The 15971-nt window shown below is 45.1% G+C and overlaps 1 protein-coding gene across 5 annotated transcripts in view; it reads left to right on the plus strand.

Annotated features, from left to right (window-relative positions):
* Positions 1-15971, plus strand: part of TFG (trafficking from ER to golgi regulator) — a 106404-nt gene that overhangs the window by 13054 nt on the left and 77379 nt on the right. For all 5 annotated transcript variants that reach the window (XM_063953538.1, XM_063953539.1, XM_063953536.1 and 2 more), the window contains exon 2: positions 5617-5826. In XM_063953538.1, the coding sequence (XP_063809608.1) occupies positions 5643-5826 (184 nt within the window). In that variant the 5' untranslated portion in view covers positions 5617-5642. The remainder of the gene's footprint in view (positions 1-5616; positions 5827-15971) is intronic.

The following is a 15971-nucleotide window of genomic DNA, read 5'->3' on the forward strand; positions in this document are numbered from 1 at the left end:
CCCAAAGCAGCTAAACCCTGCCTGTCTGGGTATGATATGCATGTGCGCTCAAACAATTGAATTGTGACAATTGTTTGGTCGTCTAAACAGTCCCGTTTAGATGGGAAAATTAGATGCCCAAAACAACTGAATTGGCCCTATAGCCTTCATTTTTTTTTCTCCTGGATTGTCACATTTTAAAATACTGCCTGATGGTAGAGAACTGTAAACTTGTATTTTCTTCAGCCAGTCCATCATGAAAATAGACATAGAAAGGATATGATATATAAAAGATATCCCAATCTTTGTATGGGATATCCCAATGCTGCTATACATGTTTCATTTTGTCATCCTGATTAAATTTGGAGACAATATTCTATTAAAAGCGTGGTCTTTCTTAACCTGATGTAGGCAAACAAAGATGGATACTCTGGACTTTGACCTTAAATATGATATTTAATTGGCATACAGTGCCTTGCTAAGGTATTCACCCCCCTTTGCTTTTTTCATGTTTTGTTGCCTTAGAACCTGGAATTAAAATGGATTGTTTGAAGGTTTGCCTCATTTCATTCACAGAATATGCCTACAACTTTGAAGATGTGTTTTTTTTTTTTTTGAAGCAGACAACAAATAGGACAAAATAACAGAAAACTTTAGCGTGCATAATATTCATCCCCCCCTAAAGTCAGTACTTTGTAGAGCCACCTTTTGAAGTAATTACAGCTGCAAGTCGCTTTGGAGAAGTCTCTATGAGCTTGCCACATCTTGCCACTGGGATTTTTGCCCATTCCTCAAGGCAAAACTGCTCCAGCTCCTTCATGTTGGATGGTTTCCGCTTGTGAACAGCAATCTTCAAGTCTGACCACAGATTCTCAATTGTATTGAGATCTGGGCTTTGACTAGGCCATTTCAACACATTTAAATGTTTCCCCTTTAAACCACTCGAGTGTTGCTTTAGCAGTATGGTTCAGGGTCATTGTCCTGCTGGAAGGTTAACCTCCGACCCATTCTCAAATCGCAGGCCGACTGAAACAGGTTTTGCTCAAGAATATCCCTGTATTTAGCACCATCCATCTTTCCCTTGACTCGAAACAGTTTTCCAGTCCCTGCTGCTGAAAAACATCCCCACAACATGATGCTGCCACAACCATGTTTCACTGTGGGGATGGTGTTCTTGGGGTGATGGGATGTGTTGGGTTTGCGCCAGACCATAGCGTTTTCCTTGGTGGACGAAAAGTTAAATTTTAGTCTCATCTGACCAGAGCACCTTCCTCCATACATTTGGGGAGTCGTCCACATGCCTTTTGGCAAACTCAAAACGTGCCTTCTTATTTTTAACACTAAGTAATAGCTTTTTTCTGGCCAGCCCAGCTCTATGGCATGTACAGCTAATTGTGGTCACATGCGCAGATACACCAGTCTCTGCTGTGGAACTCTGCAGCTCCTTCAGGGTTATATTTGGTCTCTGTGCTGCCTCTTAATGCCCTTCTTGCCTGGTCTGTGAGTTTTGGTGGCCGGCCTTCTCTTGGCAGGGTTTGATGTGGTACCATGTTCTTTCCAACCTGGACTTGTACTTCTCAACAACTTTGTCCCTGACTTGTTTGGAGAGCTCCTTGGTCTTCATGGTGTGATGCCTCTTGCTTAGTGGTGTTGCAACCCCTGGGGCCTTTCAGAAAAGGTGTGTTTATACTGACAGATCATCATGTGACACTTAGATTGCACACAGGTGGACTTAATTTCACTAATTATATGACTTCTAAATTTAATTGGTTGCACCAGAACTTTTGAGGGGCTTCATAACAAAAGGGGTGAACACATATGCACATGCCAATTTGAAAAAACATTTTTTATAAAAATTCTTTTTTATATAAATTTTTCTCACTTCACCAACTTAAGACTATTTTGTGCAGATCCATCACATAAAATTCAGATACATTACAACCTGTAATTTAATTTTTTTAGTAACAAAATAGGGAAAAAGCCAAGGGGGTGAATAGTTTAGCAAAGGCACTGTATCTCTATCCCCTGCAGATGAATACAGAATCACTAGTTACTCTTTTTTTCATACTGAACTACAGCAATACAGTTTGTCTCAATATGTTGTGTAAACGATGAACCAGTGATACACACGAGAAGCTTTCAATAGAATAGATTTAGACTTTAATAAATGGATATTAAGAAAGATACAAGAAATACAGTACACACCGACTTTAATTACAGCCCCTACTTTAATTACAGCCCCTAGACAGTTGGTTAGATCTGATTTAGTCACATGATAATGTGTTTATATCAGATCATTTAGATATGTTTATTTTTCTTGTGCATCACTATCACTGTGATTAAGATGAATTCTAAATAAATAAATATATATATATATATATATATATATATATATATATATATATATATATATATATATATATAAAAAAAAAAATGTTTGTTTGTTTTTTCTATATTTAAAATTGTTATTGTGTTTTCAATCCTGATATTCGGTTTAGACGTCCACTGCATATTCCCGGTCTCTCAGCGACATCCCCCTCTGATTCGTTCCACCGGTCACTTGGGAATCATCACATGATCGCTCCAGTATGGGACACAGATACATGAGTACTGAAAGCATCTGCTGGCGCTTAGCAACAATGACAATTGACGTTAAGTCAGCACCATCACATGCTATCATTGACCTATCCTGCTTAGTTGGATTTGATCATAGCTGCTTGTGATCGCACTGATCGTAAATCAGTATAACACTGGGTTCCCCTTCCATGGAATTAATTATTTCCCTATGCTTGTATGATACTTTGGTTTAAATTTTATCAATCAGGACTATACTGATCTCTAAATCTAATCCACTTCTATATACTTGGTTGCTATGAGACATGATCTGGAGAAGGATGATTGGTTGTCCTCACATGATCATCTCTCATTTCCATATATCTGCTCTCAATGTTCAGAAATCATGTGACTTTGGGGTTTGTTTGTTTCTGGTGGTGTGTGTGTGGGGGGGGGGGGGTGTTTTAACATTTAACTATGCATATTTACATCTTTGTTCTCAATAATTATGATTGTCTTCTGGTAAACAGACCTATTGAATTTGTACTGCGGTTTAATATATTGTTGCTCACCTGTAATGAATGACCTTATTTAGGAAGTATAATTGGCAGCTCTGGGCTACACTTATTATATGCTCATGATGAAAGTGTGGGATGTTCCACGCGTAAATGCGTTGAGCTGACATTAGTCCTCACAGTACCTTTGGATACCATCTACTTTGGCAATTTATCTGGACCTTTATCTGGAGAGAATAATCTGAATGCCATGTCACACCGGGTTACCTATACAAAGCGAGACCACATACCACTGACTGGGTATAATATCTCTAAACTTGCTGGGTGGTTTTCCGGATTTTATAGTCTATCACTGCGTTTTGCTTGTAAGTGACTAGACGTCCCAAAGAACTGAGAGCGCTAAATATCCTCTATATTTAAATGAGGAACCAGGACTCTGTTGTTTTTATATAGACTGGTCTTATTAATTTCGGACACTGACAAAAGTAGGATTTCCTCTCTTGCCTTTTATTATTCAACTTTACACAGTATATTAAATGTTAACGCTTTTAATAAATGGTAATTTACTTTAAATCCGCGGTATATACATTTTTCTCTATCCTGATAAGCCTAAATGCTACCTTCTTTTGTGTCTATTGTATTTTTATAAGGAGACTTACACACTCCTTGGTGGCAGCTAGTAGTTGCGCTATGACAGCCTCTGTCTTTGATCCTATAGAAATTGTAGACACCCTCATTCATTTAAAATACCCCTACCCACCACACTAAATGTTGCTGCGACACTACCTGCCCTTTTTTCTATATTCCAGAGAGCCATAGGGTGGAATTCAATTGATAGCGCTGCTGGCAGCCACTAGATGGTGCCCAACAGAACTATTTAATTATTGCTCCATTTGGGTGCGATCAGTTGCCAGCGCCTGCATTCAGCTTGCACCCCCAGGTGACGGTGAGCTAAAATGTGACCTGTATGGGCGCCCACTTTTTGCGCCATGCCCGTAACTTTGGTCGGGCTTAGCTGCTTTACGCTGCTAAACCTGACGCATCGGGGCAGGATAAGCATGTGGTTGAATGGGGAGAATTCAGTTGTTTTGGACGTCTAAAATTCCCGTCTAAACGGGACTGTTTAGACGCCCAAACAATGGTCATTATTCATTTGTTGTTTGGGTGCCCATGCACATCACGCTTGTCGTGCCCAAACAGACAGGGTTTAGCCACGTAAAATGGCTAAACACGTCTAAACGTCTGCTTTGTGCTGGGTTTGGACACATTTTTTTTTTCCTCACAGCTCAGGAGGCTGCAAGAAAAAATGTCGGGCGCCCAAACGGCAGAAAAATTGAATTGCTGCCGTCAGGTGCCCACTAGTGGCGGCAAAAAAACCCATTTGAATTAGCCCCATATTTGTCGTTTCCAATCCAACTCAAATGCACTACATAGGAAAATGGTTGGATTGTCCCTCCTGCACTAGTCATGGTCTGTAAAAGGTACACACATGCAGTAGAGAGGGATTATGTTTTCCATTCTCTGTGCGGTTAGCCACACGTATAAACTGGTGATTGTAGCCACACCTCCTTCTCCACCTGTCAAAGAAAAAAAATCTTTTCCATTGCAGGAGTAAGTGAAGTGGTACAGCTATGTAGCTGACCTGTATGTTGTCCTTAAGAATAGGTTTTACCCTGTCCTTGTCAAACTGCTATCTTATTAAAAGAACTGAACCTTGTTTGTTTTTCCGATCTATGTATAATGATGCAAATTTATTTGCTGAGCTCACCTTTCAGTATTTAGCCATTGTTGATTTTCCTTCCAGAGCCATGATGTCACCCATAGTGAATTGCATTAATCCCTTCACAATACTATAGCTTGGGAACTAGACTTGATGGGAAGATATGACTTGTTAGAGAGGGGCTTATAATGGACCTTGGAGGGACCAGGTCAGGAACTGTTTAATGGGCCAGTTGTGGCGTGTACCAGCTGCTGGCCGTATGAAGGAATGGCCGTTTATCGGAGTTATTCAATTTTTGCTTCAATAGACACACATTAGCCGCGGCAGACACAGTTTTAAAAAACTTTTTGCACAATAACCCCAACATTGGGGGAAATTCAATTCTATGCAATGTCTGCACTACATAAATGGCCATTATGTGCACAGTCAGTGCGCCCAAACCCGGACTTTGGATGTCCATTCCGTTTTTTTTAGACTGGTTTAGCTGCTTTGCGTGGCTAAATCTGGAGCTGATAGACACCTTTAACTAGCAATGGGCGTCTGATCAGAGCAACAATTTAATAGCTCTGATAGGCGCCTATTGCTAAATATGGCTAGAAGGGGACGCAAAAACAACTGAATCGACACCTAAGAGTCTGGCAGCAAGTAGACCAGCAGGGTCATACACAACTCCCTATGTTTGTGGTTTCTAGCCAGGCCAGCACACTGGGATAATGTAAAACTGATATGCTCCCATTTTCTAAGGCTCCATGAAATTATATTTTGTTTTATTTCTGCTTATAGTTTCTATAGGAATTTATTTGCAACCAGCAAAAGGTCTGTAATGAATCTCTTACCCTTATCTTAAAGCTGCCTAAACCATCACGGAAACGACAATGAATGGACAACTGGACTTGAGCGGCAAGCTGATCATTAAAGCTCAGCTGGGAGAAGACATCCGCAGAATTCCCATTCACAATGAGGACATCACCTATGATGAGTTGGTTCTGATGATGCAGAGGGTCTTTCGAGGAAAGCTCTTGACTAATGACGAAGTGACCATTAAGTATAAAGATGAAGGTATGTGTTCCACATGCTATATAAAATAGTAATCCTTCTTAAAATGTATGCTTTAATGGGCTGTGTGCGTGTCGGTGTGTTGTGAACTGTCGGGTGTTTTCCTTTCTAAATGCAGAAACTTTTTAGCTCTCATAAAATATTATAAAAGGGATGATTCTATATAAGAGACAAGAAGACAGTTGATGTGATGGGTAGATTTTTTTAATGTGTCCTCTAATGTAACTTTAGTGTATTAAGAGGTCTATAGATGGAGATAAAGTACCAGCCTAAGTCACTAAGTAGTCATTTTCATTAAAGGGCACAAGGTTGCATCTCCAAGGTGAGCTCCATTTATCTTTATAATATGCAGTGAATGACCTATTAATACATGTCCATTATGATTATTTGGCTTCTTTTCATTTTATTTAAATACATAAATTGCAAATTGATGTCTTACACAGTTATAATTTCTCTGACGTCCTAGTGGATGCTGGGGACTCCGTAAGGACCATGGGGAATAGACGGCTCCGCAGGAGACTGGGCACATCTAAAGAAAGATTTAGGTCTATCTGGTGTGCACTGGCTCCTCCCCCTATGACCCTCCTCCAAGCCTCAGTTAGATTTCTGTGCCCGGCCGAGCTGGATGCACACTAGGGGCTCTCCTGAGCTCCTAGAAAGAAAGTATAGTTTAGGTTTTTTATTTTACAGTGAGACCTGCTGGCAACAGGCTCACTGCAGCGAGGGACTAAGGGGAGAAGAAGCGAACCTACCTAAGTGGTGGTAGCTTGGGCTTCTTAGGCTGCTGGACACCATTAGCTCCAGAGGGATCGCACACAAGACCCGACCTCGTCGTCCGTTCCCGGAGCCGCGCCGCCGTCCCCCTTACAGAGCCAGAAGCAAGAAGGTCCAGAAAATCGGCGGCTGAAGACTTCTGTCTTCTCCAAGGTAGCGCACAGCACTGCAGCTGTGCGCCATTGCTCCTCATGCACACCACACACTTCGGTCACTGATGGGTGCAGGGCGCTGGGGGGGGGGGGGGGGCTCCCTGAGCAGCAATATTAACACCTTGGCTGGCAAAATTGACACCATATATAGCCCCAGAGGCTATATAGGTGTAAATTACCCCTGCCAGAATAACACAAAAAGCGGGAGAAAGCCCGCCGAAAAAGGGGCGGAGCCATCTCCCTCAGCACACTGGCGCCATTTTCCCTCACCGCTCCGCTGGAAGGATCGCTCCCTGGCTCTCCCCTGCAGTCCTGCACTACAGAAAGGGTAAAAAAGAGAGGGGGGGCACAAATTTAGGCGCAGTATAATATATATATATGCAGCTATAAGGGAAAACACTCTTTATAGGTGATATCCCTGTGGTATATAGCGCTCTGGTGTGTGCTGGCATACTATCCCTCTGTCTCCCCAAAGGGCTTTGTGGGGTCCTGTCCTCTGTCAGAACATTCCCTGTGTGTGTGCTGTGTGTCGGTACCGCTGTGTCGACATGTATGATGAGGAAAATGATGTGGAGGCAGAGCAAATGCCTGTAAATGTGTTGTCACCCCCTGAGGGGTCGACACCTGTGTGGATGGACTTATGGAAGGAATTATGTGACAGTGTCAGCTCCTTACATAAAAGGTTTGACGACATAGGACAGCCGGCTACTCAGCTTGTGACTGTTCCAGCGTCTCAAATGTCATCAGGGGCTTTAAAACGCCCGCTACCTCAGATGGCAGACACAGATGTCGACACGGATACCGACTCCAGTGTCGACGACGACGAGACTAGTGTACCCTCCAATAGGTCCACCCGTTACATGATTGAGGCAATGAAAAATGTATTACACATTTCTGATAGTACCCCAGGTACCACAAAAAAGGGTATGATGTTCGGTGAGATAAAACTACCAGTAGTTTTTCCTGCATCTGAGGAATTAAATGAGGTGTGTGAGGAAGCCTGGACTTCCGCCGATAAGAAATTGATAATTTCTAAACGGTTATTGGCAGCGTACCCTTTCCCGCCAGAGGATAGGTCACGTTGGGTAACGTCCCCTAGTGTAGATAAAGCGCTTACACGTTTATCAAAACAGGTGGCACTACCGTCTCCGGATACGGCCACCCTAAAGGATCCTGCTGATAGAAAGCAGGAGGCTACCCTAAAAGCTATATATACACACACGGGCATTATATTGCGACCAGCGATTGCATCAGCATGGATGTGCAGTGCTGCTGCTGCGTGGTCAGATTCCCTGTCGGATAATATTGATACCCTGGATAGGGACACTATTTTGCTGACAGTAGAGCATATAAAGGACGCTGTCTTATACATGCGTGATGCACAGAGGGATATTTGCCGGCTGGCATCAAAAATAAGCGCAGTGTCCATTGCCGCCAGAAGGGGGTTATGGACTCGGCAGTGGTCAGGTGATGCCGATTCAAAAAGGCACATGGAAGTTTTGCCTTATAAGGGGGTGGAACTGTTTGGGGATGGTCTTTCAGACCTCGTTTCCACAGCTACGGCTGGGAAATCGACATTTTTGCCACAGGCTACCCCACAGCAAAAGAAGGCACCGTATTATCAAGTACAGTCCTTTCGGCCCCATAAACACAAGAGGGCTCGAGGCGCATCCTTTCTGCCGAGAGGCAAAGGTAGAGGGAAAAAGCTGCAGCATACAGCCAGTTCCCAAGAGCAAAAGTCCTCCCCCGCGTCCGGTAAGTCCACAGCATGACGCTGGGGCTTCACAGTCGGATCCGGGTACGGTGGGGGCCCGTCTCAGAAATTTCAGCACACAGTGGGCTCTCTCACAGGTGGATCCCTGGGCCCTTCAAGTAGTATCTCAGGGGTACAGGCTGGAATTCGAGTCCCCCCCCCCCCCCCCCCCCCCCCGTCCCCCCCCCCCCCGCCGTTTTCTAAAATCTGCCTTACCAGCAACTCCCTCTGCCAGGGAGGCAGTGTTGGTGGCTATCCAAAAACTGTATTCACAACAAGTGATTGTCAAGGTACCCCTCCTTCAGCAAGGGAAGGGTTACTATTCCACAATGTTTGTGGTACCGAAACTGGACGGTTCGGTGAGACCCATCTTAAATCTAAAATCCTTGAACACTTATATCAAAAGGTTCAAGTTCAAGATGGAATCGCTCAGGGCGGTTATTGCGAGCCTGGACATCAAGGATGCGTACCTGCATGTCCCCATTTACCCTCCTCACCAGGAGTACCTCAGATTTGTGGTACAGGACTGTCATTATCAGTTCCAGACGCTGCCGTTTGGGTTATCCACGGCACCGAGGGTCTTTACCAAGGTAATGGCCGAAATGATGATACTCCTTCGCAAGAAGGGAGTTTTAATTATCCCGTACTTGGACGATCTCCTGATAAAGGCGAGGTCCAGGGAACAGTTGGTAGTGGGGGTAGCACTTTCTCGGGAAGTGCTACAACAGCACGGCTGGATTCTCAATATTCCAAAGTCACAGCTGGTCCTGACGACACGTCTTCTGTTCCTGGGAATGATTCTCGACACAGACCAAAAAAAAGTTTCTTCCAGTGGAAAAAGCCGAGGAGTTGTCATCTCTAGTCAGAGACCTCCTAAAACCGGGACAGGTGTCGGTACATCAATGCACACGAGTCCTGGGAAAAATGGTAGCTTCGTACGAAGCAATTCCATTCGGAAGGTTCCACGCAAGGACTTTCCAGTGGGACCTGTTGGACAAATGGTCCGGGTCCCATCTCCAGATGCAACAGCGGATAACCCTGTCGGCAAGGACCAGGGTATCGCTGCTGTGGTGGCTGCAGAGGGCTCATCTACTAGAGGGCCGCAGATTCGGAATACAGGACTGGGTCCTGGTGACCACGGATGCCAGCCTTCGGGGCTGGGGCGCAGTCACACAGGGAAGAAATTTCCAAGGACTGTGGTCAAATCAGGAGATTTCGCTTCACATAAATATTCTAGAGCTAAGGGCCATTTACAATGCCCGAAGCCAAGCAAGGCCCCTGCTTCAGAACCAGCCGGTACTGATCCAATCAGACAACATCACGGCGGTCGCCCATGTAAACAGACAGGGCGGCACAAGAAGCAGGAGGGCAATGGCAGAAGCCACAAGGATTCTCCGATGGGCGGAAAATCATGTGTTAGCACTGAGTGGACGCTCTAGTAACACCGTGGGTGTACCAGTCGGTTTATGTGTTTCCTCCTCTGCCTCTCATTCCCAAGGTACTGAGAATAATACGAAGGCGAGGAGTGAAAACTATACTCGTGGTTCCGGATTGGCCAAGAAGAGCTTGGTACCCGGAACTTCAAGAGATGCTTTCAGAGGACCCTTGGCCTCTGCCGCTCAGACAGGACCTGCTGCAGCAGGGGCCCTGTCTGTTCCAAGACTTACCGCGGCTACGTTTGACGGCATGGCGGTTGAACACCGGATCCTGAAGGAAAAGGGCATTACGGAGGAAGTCATCCCTACCGTGATCAAAGCCAGGAAGGATGTCACCGCAAAACATTATCACCGCATTTGGCGGAAATATGTTGCTTGGTGTGAGGCCAGGAAGGCCCCAACGGAGGAATTTCAACTGGGTCGATTCCTGCATTTCCTGCAAGCAGGGGTGACGTTGGGCCTCAAATTGGGGTCCATTAAAGTCCAGATTTCGGCCCTGTCGATTTTCTTCCAGAAAGAACTGGCTTCACTGCCTGAAGTTCAGACTTTTGTCAAAGGAGTTCTGCGTATTCAGCCTCCTTTTGTGCCCCCAGTGGCACCTTGGGATCTCAATGTGGTTTTGGAGTTCCTGAAATCACATTGGTTTGAACCACTTAAGACTGTGTATTTGAAATATCTCACGTGGAAAGTGGTCATGCTGTTGGCTCTGGCTTCGGCCAGGCGTGTGTCAGAATTGGCGGCTTTGTCCTATAAAAGCCCTTATCTGATTTTCCATATGGATAGGGCAGAGTTGAGGACTCGTCCTCAGTTTCTCCCGATGGTGGTATCAGCGTTTCACTTGAACCAGCCTATTGTGGTGCCTGCGGCTACTAGGAACTTGGAGGATTCCAAGTTACTGGACGTAGTCAGGGCCCTGAAAATTTATGTTTCCAGGACGGCTGGAGTCAGGAAAACTGACTCGCTGTTTATCCTGTATGCACCCAACAAACTGGGTTCTCCTGCTTCTAAGCAGACTATCGCGCGCTGGATTTGTAGCACTATTCAGCTGGCGCTTTCTGCGGTGGGACTACCGCAGCCTAAATCTGTAAAAGCCCATTCCACAAGGAAGGTGGGCTCATCTTGGGCGGCTGCCCGAGGGGTCTCGGCTTTACAACTTTGCCGAGCTGCTACTTGTTCAGGGGCAAACACGTTTGCAAAATTCTACAAATTTGATACCCTGGCTGAGGAGGACCTGGAGTTCTCTCATTCGGTGTTGCAGAGTCATCCGCACTCTCCCGCCCGTTTGGGAGCTTTGGTATAATCCCCATGGTCCTTACGGAGTTCCCAGCATCCACTAGGACGTCAGAGAAAATAAGCATTTACTCACCGGTAATTCTATTTCTCGTAGTCCGTAGTGGATGCTGGGCGCCCATCCCAAGTGCGGATTGTCTGCAATACTTGTAAATAGTTATTGTTACACAAATCGGGTTGTTATTGCGAGCCATCTGTTCAGAGGCTCCGTTGTTATCATACTGTTAACCGGGGTTCCTATCACGAGTTATACAGTGTGATTGGTGTGGCTGGTATGAGTCTTACCCGGGATTCAAAATCCTTCCTTATTGTGTCAGCTCTTCCGGGCACAGTGTCCTAACTGAGGCTTGGAGGAGGGTCATAGGGGGAGGAGCCAGTGCACCCCAGATAGACCTAAATCTTTCTTTAGATGTGCCCAGTCTCCTGCGGAGCCGTCTATTCCCCATGGTCCTTACGGAGTCCCCAGCATCCACTACGGACTACGAGAAATAGAATTACCGGTGAGTAAATTCTTATTATAATGTTACATGGCTTCTTTTTATGATGTGTAAGGTCACACTTAAGCTATATAAGTGGCATTGCAGTGGCGTCCACACCCACTCGCTGAAGAAACAATCCAAGTAACCGTGTTTGCTGCCAAAAGGAGAGAGGATTCCAACCTCTCCAAAGAAGTTTATATGTTATTGTTCTTTAAGACTTAGGTTGCAACGATTGAAAGGTGTAAATCCTTACTCTCACTGGCGAAATGTACATACATGTGAGCCGCTGATGTACACTACCCCCGCCAGTATAAATATTACTGTGGCTGAACCGCGCCATTACAAGGGGCGGAGCTTCACCTCAGAATTGCTTGTAACACTTATTTGGCGCCATTTTCTCCTCACAGAGACGCCGGAGCGCTGATCCTACAGGCTACTTCTCCTCTCACACCGCTGATACAAGCACCAGGGTGTTATAGAAGGGGAGGGGAGCACATCATTTATTGAAGTCTGCTGGCTTCACATTGGATAAAAAGCGCTGTTTTGGTATATACAGGTTGAGTATCCCATATCCAAATATTCCGTAATACGGAATATTCCGAATACGGACTTTTTTGAGTGAGACTGAGATAGTGAAACCTTTGTTTTTTGATGGCTCAATGTCCACAAACTTTGTTTAATACTCAAAGTTATTAAAAATATTGTATTAAATGACCTTCAGGCTATGTGTATAAGGTGTATATGAAACATAAATGAATTGTGTGACTGTACACACACTTTGTTTAATGCACAAAGTTATAAAAAATATTGGCTAAAATTACCTTCAGGCTGTGTGTGTATAAGGTGTATATGTAACATAAATGCATTCTGTGCTTAGACTTGGGTCCTATCACCATGATATCTCATTATGGTATGCAATTATTCCAAAATACGGAAAAATCCCATATCCAAAATTCCTCTGGTCCCAAGCATTTTGGATAAGGGATACTCAACCTGTATGTATATTCATTGTATGTAATACAGGTTGAGTATCCCTTATCCAAAATGCTTGGGACCAGAGGTATTTTGGATATGGGATTTTTCCGTATTTTGGAATAATTGCATACCATAATGAGAAATCATGGTGATGGGACCTAAATCTAAGCACAGAATGCATTTATATTTCATATACACCTTGTACATACAGCCTGAAGGTAATTATGGCCAATATTTTTTATAACTTTGTGCATTAAACAAAGTGTGTCTACATTCACACAATTCATTTATGTTTCATATACACCTTATACACACAGCCTGAAGGTCATTTAATACAATATTTTTAATAACTTTGTGTATTAAACAAAGTTTGTGTACATTGAGCCATCAAAAAACAAAGGTTTCACTATCTCACTCTCACTCAAAAAAGTCCGTATTTCGGAATATTTGGATATGGGATACTCAGCCTGTACATATAGAGCGTGTGGTGTGGACTGGCAATCCCCTCTGGGTCTCTCTGGCAGACTTTGGGGAGATCTGTCCCCAATAGCTGCCCTGTGTGTGTGAGTGGTGTGACTGTACACGTGTGTAACAGGTCTAGAGAAAGTTCTTCCCCAGAGGAAACCATTTTGGAGGCACAAGAGTGTTCTGTGGGTGTGAAAGCTGCAGAGTAATATGTAAATTCTCTGAGTCTGAACAAGAGACAAAGCAAGACAGTCTGTGGAGGATGCTCTGTTTGCTGATTCCTCCACGTCACCCACTCGGGACCCTTCCTGTTCCCAGAAAAGGTCTCTGACCCAAATTATGCAAAGGGACACTGACACAGATTCCGACACTGGAGATTTGAGGGGGTAGATCCCAAACTGGCTAAGAGCATTCAATGTATGATAGTCACTATAAAAGAGGTGTTGGAATTTCCTGACACAACACCTCCACCTGAGGAAAAAGATTATTTTAAATTAAATAAAAAACAGGTGGTGACTTTTCCTCCGTCTAAGGATAGCGTACCCTTTCCCTGAAGAGGATAGGCGTAAGTGGGAGTCGCCCCCAATGATAGACATCTCAGTCTCTAGGTTGACAAAGAAAATCGTTTTACCTGCCCCAGGGTAAGCTTCATTAAAAGAACCTGCTGACCGCAAATTAGAGACTACTTTAAAGTCCATCTATGTTGCTATGGGTACGTTACTCAGGCCCGTGATTGTTTCTGCGTGGGTAGGTAACGCAGTGGAAAAGTGGGCAGACAATTTAATTGTTAATATTGACACAGTTGATAAAGATGATATGCTGCAAATTCTAGGACATATCAAAGATTCTGCAGGTTACTTGGTTGAGGCTATGAAGGACATAGGCTTACTGGGCTCAAGGGCCTCTACTATGGCGATTTCAGCCACAGGGCGCTCTGGATCCGCCAATGGAATGCTGATGCTGAATCCAAAAGAAATATTGGGCGCTCTCCTACAATGGTGAGGCCCTCTTTGGAAACTAGATGCCATGATATCAACTACTAGATCTGGCAAGTCAGCCTTTCTGCCGTCGGCAGCTACACCAGCTAAAAAAAAGTATATCATTCTCATACTATGCAGTCCTTTTGGCCCAACAAGTACAAAAAGGCTAAGAGTACCCCTTTTGTCACAGGAAAAGATAGAAAATCTACAACACCGTCAAGCTCCCAGGAGCAGAAGTCAGCAACTACTTCTGCAAAAGCCACAGCATGATGCTGGGGCTCCTCTGCGGGAGTGTGATCGGGTGGGGGCACGTCTTTTATATTTCTCTTACGTCCTAGAGGATGCTGGGGACTCCGTAAGGACCATGGGGTATAGACGGGCTCCGCAGGAGACATGGGCACTCTAAGACTTTAGATGGGTGTGAACTGGCTCCTCCCTCTATGCCCCTCCTCCAGACCTCAGTTAGATCCTGTGCCCAGAGGAGACTGGATGCACTGCAGGGGGGCTCTACTGAGTTTCTCTGAAAAGACTTTTGTTAGGTTTTTTATTTTCAGGGAGCACAGCTGGCAACAGGCTCCCTGCACCATGGGACTGAGGGGAGAGAAGCAGACCCACTTTTCTGGACTGATGGGCTCTGCTTCTTAGGCTACTGGACATCATTAGCTCCAGAGGGTCGGAACACAGGTGTCGTCCTCGCTGTTCGTCCCGGAGCCGCGCTGCCGTCCTCCTCACAGAGCCGGAAGATAGAAGCCGGGTAAGTATAAGAAGTAAGAAGACGTCAAAGGCGGCAGAAGACTTCAGTTCTTCAGAAAGGGGTCGCTCTGCGCGCCATTGCTCCCACACACACACAAGGCACAGCAAGGGTGCAGGGCGCAGGGGGGGCGCCCTGGGCAGCAAGAATTACCTCAAATAAAACTGGCACCATTATTAGATACTGCGAAGGCAGTATATTATAAAACCCCCGCCAGTATAAAAAAATTAGCAGTACCGAAGCCCGCTGTCGAGGGGGCAGGGCTTGATCCTCCAGCACTAACCAGCGCCATTTTCTCCACAGCATGCTGCAGAGAAGCTGCTCCCGGACTCTCCCCTGCTGATCAAGTAACAGGGGACAAAAAACGAGGGGGGGGGGGGGCACATTTATTTGGTGCAAATTATATATACACTGCTCAAAAAAATAAAGGGAACACTAAAATAACACATCCTAGATCAGAATGAATGAAATATTCTTATTGAATACTTTGTTCTTTACATAGTTGAATGTGCTGACAACAAAATCACACAAAAATTATCAATGGAAATCAAATTTATTAACCCATGGAGGTCTGGATTTGGAGTCACCCTCAAAATTAAAGTGGAAAAACACACTACAGGCTGATCCAACTTTGATGTAATGTCCTTAAAACAAGTCAAAATGAGGCTCAGTAGTGTGTGTGGCCTCCACGTGCCTGTATGACTTCCCTACAACCCACACAAGTGGCTCAGGTAGTGCAGCTCATCCAGGATGGCACATCAATGCTAGCTGTGGCAAGAAGGTTTGCTGTGTCTGTCAGCGTAGTGTCCAGAGCATGGAGGCGCTACCAGGAGACAGGCCAGTACATCAGGAGACGTGGAGGAGGCCGTAGGGGGCAACAACCCAGCAGCAGGACCGCTACCTCCACCTTTGTGCAAGGAGGAACAGAAGGAGCACTGCCAGATCCCTGCAAAATGACCTCCAGCAAGCTACAAATGTGCATGTGTCTACTCAAACGATCAGAAACAGACTCCGTGAGGGTGGTATGAAGGCCCGACGCCCACAGGTGGGGGTTGTGCTTACAGCCCAACACCGTGCAGGATGTTTGGCATTT

The sequence above is a fragment of the Pseudophryne corroboree genome, chromosome 2 (assembly GCF_028390025.1).
Source record: "Pseudophryne corroboree isolate aPseCor3 chromosome 2, aPseCor3.hap2, whole genome shotgun sequence".
NCBI classification, from domain to species: Eukaryota; Metazoa; Chordata; class Amphibia; order Anura; family Myobatrachidae; genus Pseudophryne; species Pseudophryne corroboree.